This window comes from Anneissia japonica, unplaced genomic scaffold (genome assembly GCF_011630105.1).
Source record: "Anneissia japonica isolate Jap-2015-1 unplaced genomic scaffold, ASM1163010v1 scaffold287834_len5846547_cov211, whole genome shotgun sequence".
Classification (NCBI taxonomy): Eukaryota; Metazoa; Echinodermata; class Crinoidea; order Comatulida; family Comatulidae; genus Anneissia; species Anneissia japonica.
In genome coordinates, this window is record NW_022704992.1 from 4,171,046 (window position 1) to 4,181,324 (window position 10,279).

The 10,279-nt window shown below is 33.0% G+C and overlaps 1 protein-coding gene across 1 annotated transcript in view; it reads right to left on the reverse strand.

Annotated features, from left to right (window-relative positions):
* Window positions 1–1,183: 1,183 nt before the first annotated feature.
* LOC117104850 (guanine nucleotide exchange factor for Rab-3A-like) overlaps window positions 1,184–10,279 on the reverse strand; it is a gene marked incomplete in the record, with an annotated part of 63,885 nt that continues 54,789 nt past the window's right edge. Inside the window, 5 exon segments of the mRNA XM_033245697.1 lie at window positions 1,184–5,147; window positions 6,338–6,404; window positions 6,668–6,767; window positions 7,385–7,593; window positions 9,630–9,884. Of these exon segments, the coding sequence (XP_033101588.1) occupies window positions 5,080–5,147; window positions 6,338–6,404; window positions 6,668–6,767; window positions 7,385–7,593; window positions 9,630–9,884 (699 nt within the window).

The window sequence follows — 10,279 nt, forward strand, 5'->3', positions numbered from 1 at the left end:
TCATCATTGTAAGTAGAAAGTTTAAACTTTGTTTCTTAACTCCTTCTGTGTGAACTGAATTGTTTTGCATTATATGGCCGTTTGCTGTTTTATGGGTTTTTCCCATTTGCCTTCCAAACTTATATATATATATAATAACATAGAAGTTGTTCTATTACTCTGTCATTATTAATACATTACATCATTATTGTAAAACATTCCTAACCAAGGCCTAAGATGATGATGAAGATATTATGAAATGTTATTGAAATATATATACAGTAGTATATGGCATGAACATGTATTTACATTATGTTTTATATTTACGCATGTTTTGTTTTATATATACTTTTTTGATCATTAGTATAAAATCAATGTATTTATAGTCTTTATTATTAACAAACAATTTTTGTGGGTGTTAATTATAACTTGTATGCAAAGTATATGGTTTCACAAACTCTTTCTAGTATCATGAACACTGCATTAGTTTTGGTGAATCAATGCTGTAAACAGTAATTTGAGGTAATGGAAATAAAATGGTACAGTGTAAGACCAAAAATTACGAGAGGCGGGAAACCACCAACAAGTTTGACGTAAGTTGGTATGAAATGAGCCCTGAAGAATGTGATGCAAACCAATGTGATTCTGTATTTCAAACTTAGTTTATCTTAACAAATATATAAGATCAACATAATTATATTGCAAATGCAGAAAGAACATTGAAAGTAAATATAATGGACAGAAAGATACAGTATTTAGGTCATGTTGTCAGAGCTAAGAGACTACAGAAATTTCTCATAGAAGGAAAAGTGGAAGGAGCTAGAACTAAAGGCAGGCCTAGAAAAACATGGATAAGGGATGTTCAGGAATGGACAAAACATAAATACTGTATGTTGAATGTGCAAGAGGAGCAGGAGATCGAGACTACTGGCTTACTGTAACAGCAAATCTGCAAGTTGAGGGCACTACCTCCAGGGAACAAGTAAGGTAATTTTATTATCAAATTGTTATGTTAATACAGTAAGTTTGGGTTTAAAAATGAAAGATAAGGTATGGGACTAACTAAATCACAATGACAATAATGACGACAGCTATGACAGCCGCTGCACAGGTAACAGTGACAGTTATAATAACAATGTTAATGATATTGATAATAAAAAACTAATGAAAATAATGATAATAATGTATAAAAAGACAAGAGAACTCTAAATATCCTTTTATTACACAATACATAAAAAGATTACATAAAAAAACCTATGAACATAGGCTTTTGAATCAGAAAGGGATACACCATATTTCATATGTCAAATCATTTATCTATAGTAGTATATATAAAAGCACCATTATTCATAAAATTGTGTTCTCGGCACTCTTCGAAACAACTATACAATTTAATATACAATATCCATATTTTGAAAACTTCTAGTATTAAATAGTCACATAAATGTCCAACATACAATTACCAGCAATTAATTTTGTATACTGTAAGTTCAAAAAACAATAGTTACTTATACTATATTATTGAAAGCTATACAAAGCAGTGGCGGATCCAGGAACTTGAAATAAAGGGGGCCAGGGAGGGACTTTCACAGATAGAGGGTCTACATTACCTAACCCCCACCATGGTCGGGGCTCAGATAAGTAAACTTATGATTATGGCACCTCTAGATGGCCGGAAATGGCACAATTTTGAAAAAAATAAAGGAGGAGGGGGGAGGGGGAGGCCAGCTCCCCCTCCCCCAATCTGCCACTGCAAAGTAAGCAATTCAAATATTGAATTATACTTTTCAAGTTATTTTAGCTCAACCAGACATATTATCTTAAAATACATTACTTGACAGATAAAATCAAGAAAAACAGAAATGGTGGATTCTATACTCATATTCCAGATGGCATAAAATACTATGTATCATGTGATATTTACCAGCTTAGAATTGGTAATAACACATTGAAAACTAGTTCTTCTCTTACCTCAATAGACAACAATTTTTTAATATTTTCCATACAAATTTAGAACTTTTATGGAATTATACAATATTTGGGATAGCCTTTATAAAGGGGAGTATATGTTAATGATAATGTTTCATCAGTAAATTACAATTGTAGTTGTAGGATGATTACTCAACATTGATTGCAAAGGGAAAATTTATATTCACAAATCTGAGCACTGTCAGAAAATAGTATTTGTCTTTTCTCCATAATTCTGTCTGTGAATTCCGAAGATTTCTTTTTCTTATTGTATAGTGTCTCTAACTTCTTTCATTTTATATTTTGTACTGCAATAGTTAGTTGAAACTTCATTATCAGTCTGTAAATTTTGAAAGCAAGTGAATATATGAAACTTGTTTGCATGCCTAAAAATAAACATTTGTGCAATTCTATGCAAATTGAAAACAAAGCAAGTATGAAACATCTAGGCAGCCTCTTAAGAAAACTCTTTAAATTATAAGAACCCATTTAAGTCACATTTTTAGCAGCATCACTGATGTAATAAAGTTATATAAAAATAGGTCCAATGGAAAAAAAAATTATATAGCAAAACAAATTATTATATGGAAAGGAAAAAATGAGTGTTGTGCATGGTATTACTTACATCAAATTTTGACTTTAGAATGGATCAAACTGTATTATATATGCCAAAGAAAGTATTCTAAAACTAGGTTAAAATGTCTGACAAAATAATTTATCAAACCTTTTAAATTAATCTCTAAACAGAACTTGCATACTATAGTAACAAGAAAGTAACTAGTTAAAAAATAACACCTATTATAGGTATTGTAGTTAATATATAACACCACATATAACACTGAAGAAAATGGTGTATCAATTTCAGTTATATTGTCAATTTAAAAGTATTTATAATTGTTCAAATTACAGAAATAGAAAATACAATATGATGAAACATTTAAAACAAAACTATCTTTCAATGTTTATACATGCAAACAATACACAACTCTCAGAAAACATATATAAAACATATTTTTTAAATATTTCAACATATTATATCATCTTGGTAGACCATATCTTTTACATATTTTAACAGATCTTGGTAGACCTAATCTATAGTAAAAACATTAACAATAATTTTATATCTATTTAGTGCACCATAATGTAGCTTATATATACTTTACATAGACATAAATTATATATTTTATTTGTATGCTTTTAGTGAAACTATATCTTCACAAACAATAAAATACTGGAATTATTTAAATTTCTTTAAATTTCTATTTTTAATATCATTATTACACAGATACTATAAAAAAAATTCCCTTTCATATGGCTAAGTTATTACCCAGCCTCCAGTGCACCATGATGGTTAAATTTGATTTGAAAATTGATGTTATGACAATCATAAATGAATAGAAGACTTCGATCTAGCCTATGTTAAAATAATTTGTGGAATACATCTCATCATTCAGAATAAGTTTATATATTGCAGGATTGAATATGCTGTGTTATTCACTAGCTAGGCCAACAACATTTTTTAAAACTTCCCCAGGGAGAATGTCTTCAACAGCCAACATTTGATCCAATAACTGGGCGAAGACTGACATTTTTTACCTTCACATCCAACTGAAACTTTGCCTACACTTGTCAATTATATAAGGGGTCGTTAACAATTATCAATATTTTCACAGTGTACAAACAGTACTCCTTTTCGGTACCCACTCAGTCTCTCTGAAAGTGTACAAAACAATGTTGATTTTGCAAAGCCATTCTCCATTTTTTTGTGAAGTCAACTATGTACTTTGTTGCTTAAAAATTAATATTATATTCATGGTTACATTATAATTTTACCATTATTTTACATATTGCATGTTATTTTTAATCAACAAATTTTATGCACATGTAATGTATACAAATTTCTCTACCTTCCTCCCCTCTAGCATACTGTTTTAGGGAACGACCCCTAAAGAAATTACGTTTCTACAATTTTGATCTTCAATAAAATTCAAAATGAATCCCAGCTTTAGCAAACATGACCTAATCTGACATTAGGTGAACTTTACACTTACATACTCTAGGTAACACACAACCAGGTAGGCCTTGAAGTGAGCCCCAGCCCAGGGGTGGATCCAGTAGGGGGAACTGGGGACATGTCTCCCCCCCCTCCTTTTGGCATTAATTTTTGTAACATTTCAATGCATATCAATGTTATGTGCTACACTTTACACTTTTGCTACTCTCTATTCTGAAATCCAAAAAGTATCACTAAAATATAGACATTGATTTATCTGAGCTGCTAAGTTCAGGGTTAAAATAACTGAATGTAAATCAAGATTTTTAAGTGGATGGGGTTGAACTCAAAGTTCACAGCCTCTAAATCATTAAAGGTTAAAATGAAAAAAATGCAATTCCTAGGGACAGGAATGTGTGTTTTGATGTCATAACACACAGAAGTAATTGAAAATGAAAGGTTATTTTGTACAGTATTTTAAAATTATTTATAATGGGATAATAATTAAGTATTGCATTTCAATACTAAGCTAATGCAAAAATACACCAGTTAACTTGGTTTCAAATTTTTTACGGACCTTTCTGTTAGATTTAACAGGCTTCATTCATTCAGTCTCTTATTAAGTACATGGGCCAATGGCTTATGTAATGTAGGATTACATACGCATTAACTTCCTTATATATATACAGTATACAGATATATACAGATACCTACTTAAATTTATTGTCATCTACAAATAACCACTAATAAATCCAACCAACCAACTCTCTCCCCCCCAAAAAAGGACACACATGAACTCTCCCCTCTTTGTTGCCTGTTCTCAGCAGCTCTACTGACAGACCCCAAGAAGGCCTAGAATCTTACTGTTTATCCTTGAGATGATTAAAATATTTCTTTGGTATCAACATTAAAATAATCCCTGTAACAAAATTTAAAATTCTTAAGATTCACATTGTGCAGTGACCATAAAAACAATTGGCACTACAACATTTTAATTGTTTATGTTGGAGTGGATGAAGACAAAAGACGTCACAAATGAAGAGTCATTCTTGGCTCCATTTTCAAAAAGGAAAGTAGAAACTAGTCGTCTTCCTGTCTGTTTTCCGCCTTCCAGTGCACTCCATGGTTTAAAGTACTTTTTATAAACTTAGCTTTGCCAGAGCAATTTCCTTTCGAAGACGTACAACTTCCCAATACATACCAATGGCTGAAGAGAAAGAAAAATACATATATTTAGTTGTAAACATTTCTCACAAAATATACACATCTTTAACAATAAAAACCATAAGCCAATATAACTTAAACAATAAAGCAATGTTACCACAATCTAACAAAGATGTGCCTGATATTTTGTCTATCAGTGGCTATTTTACACCATAAACAACGAATCAATCCACCTATAATGTTCTGCTAATGTGTAATGCTGTATAAAGAACATTCTTAAATTGAATCATGAATAAATTTGTTACTAGATTAATCTGTAGAGGGTGCTATTTTGTTAAGGCTTATACAGTGTAATTATACCACAAAAAAACCATACAAAATGAAGTATTTGTGGCAGGTGATAGGCTGATTTTTGTCTTGGGGGTTGCAAAACGGCCTGGGGGTGCAAAAATTGAGAATGCATAACTATATCTAAATTATTTTTAGTGTTTTAAAAACCCACTTAGTGGAACTAATTTGCCTTAAAGGGGGAGCACACTTCCCACAGCCTACGCCCATGTGGGGAGTGGATAAATTTGCTAGGACTGAACCCAGGACTTTAGGATTGAGAAGGAGAGTATTTTAACCCCCAAGTCACATCTGCAAAAAATGACCCACCCTTGACACAGACATTGACAACACAAGGGATGTTAATTGATGAAAAGTTTATTGTGAGAGTTGTTCTTTTCATGATATTCACAGAGCCACCAATATTGTATCCGGGAAATAGATATACGTTCTGCACTCTCACAACGGTGGCTCCAGAAATATGGCAACAATGGGTTCAATCCAAGGGGCCGACTACAGCCTCGGTCCAAGTCCTGGAATAAAAAATCCCTGGTGGATTCACAGGGAGAGTTTTTATGGCATAGTATGGACACTGGCACCACCACTGCACTCACATGACCAAGCACAAATTTCCCGTCTCCAACAAATTCTGAAAGTTTGCGTATTTTTACTACCGTATTATTGTCTTAAGAATGTCAGCTGTGCACAGCCAAATATAATTGTATAATATTCATATAAGGAAGTTCATCAGACCAAATCTCCCTGAAGTGCCTATTGTTGCTGTTTACTTCAGGAATGGTATGATGGATTTAAACTTGCTAGCCCACTATGTAAATCAGTTGGGTTAAAAAGGTTTGTTCATCATGAGTATGCATTTCATTCACATACTTATTAAATTAAACTTACTGTCACTCTTAACGAGACCTTGTTGGATGTATCGTAAGTAGGTGAAAAAATTACATACAGCTGTGATCTGGAAAAAAAAAATCATAAATATAATTTATATCTCTACTTAAATGATTTCTATCATAGAAAATATAATTTCTACATTTCTAACCATTTAAATTGGCTAATAAACAGTTTAAAGATTTTTGTAGTGTATAATTAAAGATAAACTGATATACTTTGATCTGTATCTTAGCTGAAATAACTTATTTGCATAAGCAACTCAAAGTCTGACATGAATTTTTTGGTGGGTTAAATTACTTCACTATCTAGTACAACACCATCACTTACCCTATTCCTAGCTGAACAACATACATCGCACCATTTATCGGAATCCTCCAATTTCAACCGGTATTTGCAAATACGACTCTCAGAGAACAGAGCACATTTTCTGAAATTGATAATGAAAGACATGTCAATTGTTTACCTCCAGTATTAAAAAAATAAAAACATATTTGTTTTTTTAATCTATTATTTAAATGTTAATCTTAAACACACTCAATATTTAAAAGAAATAGACTGGTGGTTTTAAGAAAGACAAACAAAAAATACAAAAATCTATGACGTTCTTGGAATTCCCCTAAATTTTCAATGACTTCTCCACTTTGTTATGAAAATAACCAGATAATTTTATACATAACTCATTTGCACTGGCTCTAGTACATTCAATAATTCCTCCATGACTGGAAAATGCATTTATTTCCCGAAATGTTATTAGTTAATTATAATAATATTTATTTGGCAAAGTAAGAGTACAATCTTGCCAGGAGCAAGGAATAGGCACGAGCCCAAACAGTAAACTGTCCTTGCTCCATCATCAAAATATACAGTAAAGCAAATGAAACATAAAAAAGTAAAACTGATTTAAAATAAACTTAATTAACAAAATTAAAAACTAGTTTGAAGCTGTTACAGTACTTGATCTTTTGAATTTTCCCATATACTTATTAGAATTTTCAAATTCCATAATTTCTCCACACTTTTTTTAATGATTTACTATTTTCTTACTTCTTTGTACTTGGTGAACCATTAATAGGCTCGATACATAAAGAATTCTTCAGGACGCATGTTTGGACCATCTGAGTGAGGGCGTTGTTCGGAAACGTCAAGCACGGCAGTATATCCTCTTGATGTACACGTTTCATGAACGGACTATCCATGGAGAATGTAAGGGACTGCCTCCATGCTTCAAACTCGTGCAGCATTATTGGATCAGCCTTTAAAAAAAAGTCCTTTGCATAGTTATTGTTTTCAATAGGAAATTAAGTGTTGTGGGGGCTATAGTTAAAAAAGTCAAAACAAGTAGAAGAACCTGTGCACCTACGATTCCCCTTCTGTTAACCCATGGAGGAAACATATTAATATATTTACTGTATATTAATTTCCTCCATGGTTAAGCTTGCTGCTTAAATAGACTGTTTATTAGTGAACTATATACGTGGTGAAGACAAGCCAAGCCAGTCACTTTTTTCGAATTTAATGGCCAAAACATGTTTGAATGTCATATATATTCAAACTTTATTTCAAAAAACATACACAGTATAACAATATACATTTTCTGGTAAAGTCTTGCGACTAGTTACTACACGCTGCGATATCAATTCATACATGTTTGAAACAATTTCGCCCATGAATCTTTATCATTAGCAATTTCTTTAAGATACATAAGATCTTCATAACTATTCAGACAAAGATGTCGTTTTCTTACATCTACCTGCAATTGATTCATTAAGTTACTTTGCGGTCTACCAACACGCCCTTTATATGTTTTAGAATTACTTAAAGCAAATGACATAGCAGTAAATGCTGGTGTATTTTCATCTAATCTAACTATGTGACCTAACATCATCCAACGTGTCAAAACAAGTAGAAGAACCTGTGCACCTACGATTCCCCTTCTGTTAACCCATGGAGGAAGCATATTAATATATTTACTGTATATTAATTTCCTCCATGGTTAAGCTTGCTGCTTAAATAGACTGTTTATTAGTGAACTATATACGTGGTGAAGACAAGCCAAGCCAGTCACTTTTTTCGAATTTAATGGCCAAAAAAAAATGATAGCCCAGAATGCCTCAAATGTTATGTTCGGGCGTCTAGAACACAAAAATTTCGCGGGGGCATGCCCCGGACCCCCTACGACAGTGTTGTCTCAATCGGCCCAACTTTCAGCCCCCCCTTCCGGCCCCCCTTTTGGACATTTCTGGATCCGCCCCTGAATAGACTGTTTATTAGTGAACTATATACGTGGTGAAGACAAGCCAAGCCAGTCACTTTTTTCGAATATAATGGCCAAAACATGTTTGAATGTCAAAATTTTTGAAATCTATTTTATTACACTGAACTTTATATTATAACTTTATACATCTTGCTATGTTATTTTTTTCCGTTTAAACAAGATTGTTTAACGATTTGCCGATGGTCTCTGCCTCAGAAATGTCTGAAATTGTAAACTTTGAAGTCTGAATTCTCAAAATTATTGTTCTTTAACACGTTGACTGCCAGACATTTTTGTAGGTTGTCCTATGTGCCAAAACAAGTATACATGTACAAACATACATTCTGAAATTTTATCTAGTCATATATCATCAAAAAATTGGAGGGAAAATATGAGGGGATGAGTAAAGTCGTCGCCGGCAATGGGACAGTTATTGCCTCTGCTAAGTGTGAGTTTTCTCGTCCGCTTTTTGCACAGGTTGGTATATGTTCAGAGGGTGCCCCTACTCCTGCATTCGAGTGTATTGCCGGCAACATAACACAACAAACATACATACATTATTTGCACGTAATCGTCTAGGTGTATCTATCCCAAACGAATGGTTTTTAAATCAGTCGTTAAGTCTGTGGTTCTACTATGTATAAGAATGAAGTAATAAAGATTAGAATGTTACCCCGGTTTTGACGAGTATAGTCGTACCTAGCGCCCTCAGCAATACCCTGTGGGAAGATTATACTTGTCGATGCCAGCGAACGTGTTAAACGGTTGTATGTTTAAACTCCTAAAACTTCATAACGAAATGTCGGATTTAAATGAATCTTTTACCATTTTATAGCTTTCACTTTACTGTTTAACCATGTGTTAATAACTAAAAATCAATTTTTTGCGAGGAGTAAATGGTTTGGCTTGTCTTTGCCACATATAATCATATGGCATAAAATACTGAGGATGTGTGTTACATGATATCTGAATACACACAAAAGTACTACTTTTGGTATCAGTTTTGCATTGAAGATTATAATTGATATACTGTACCTCTTTTGTTTCCTGTGCAGATGATTCGTTGAGAGAGGGTGTGCTTTTGCAGCGTTCTAGGGGCACATTAAGCAATGCTGGATTCCGCCAGTGGTGACTATACATGCTCATCTGTTGGTTAAGGATGGCGTTCTGTGCTTTGTATCGTTTCAGAATGCTAATTGACTTCTTTGGCGAATGTTGAGTTGGAGGTAGTGGCATACTTGGTGTTGAAGTTATCACCAATGCCTTGAGGGCAGTAACCTCTGCCTGTAAAACATCAATCTATAAAAAAATTAAAAAAAAATTATTAGTTGATGTATGTATGTGGGGGATCCCAAACATGTCTTGAAAACTAGACAAGTAGACCATAAACAAATATATCAGTCTCAAAAAATATCTAATGTATATAATAATATTAAGAATCAAATACAAATGAATTGTTATCTTTACTTTCATTGCCTAGTTACTTTCATCTTTTTACTTTTAGCTTTTGTACTATAGACCATTTTATCAGATTTTTTTAAACAGCGCAGCCAACGTCTCACAACTCACTGGGGGACTTCCAACGGCTTAGCCTGAGCAGCTGGCTAGTTACAAATAGAGCACCGCGCAGCGGATAGCACTGCTAGACCTCTGCCTTAGCAGCAGTAGACAACAGATACAATTGC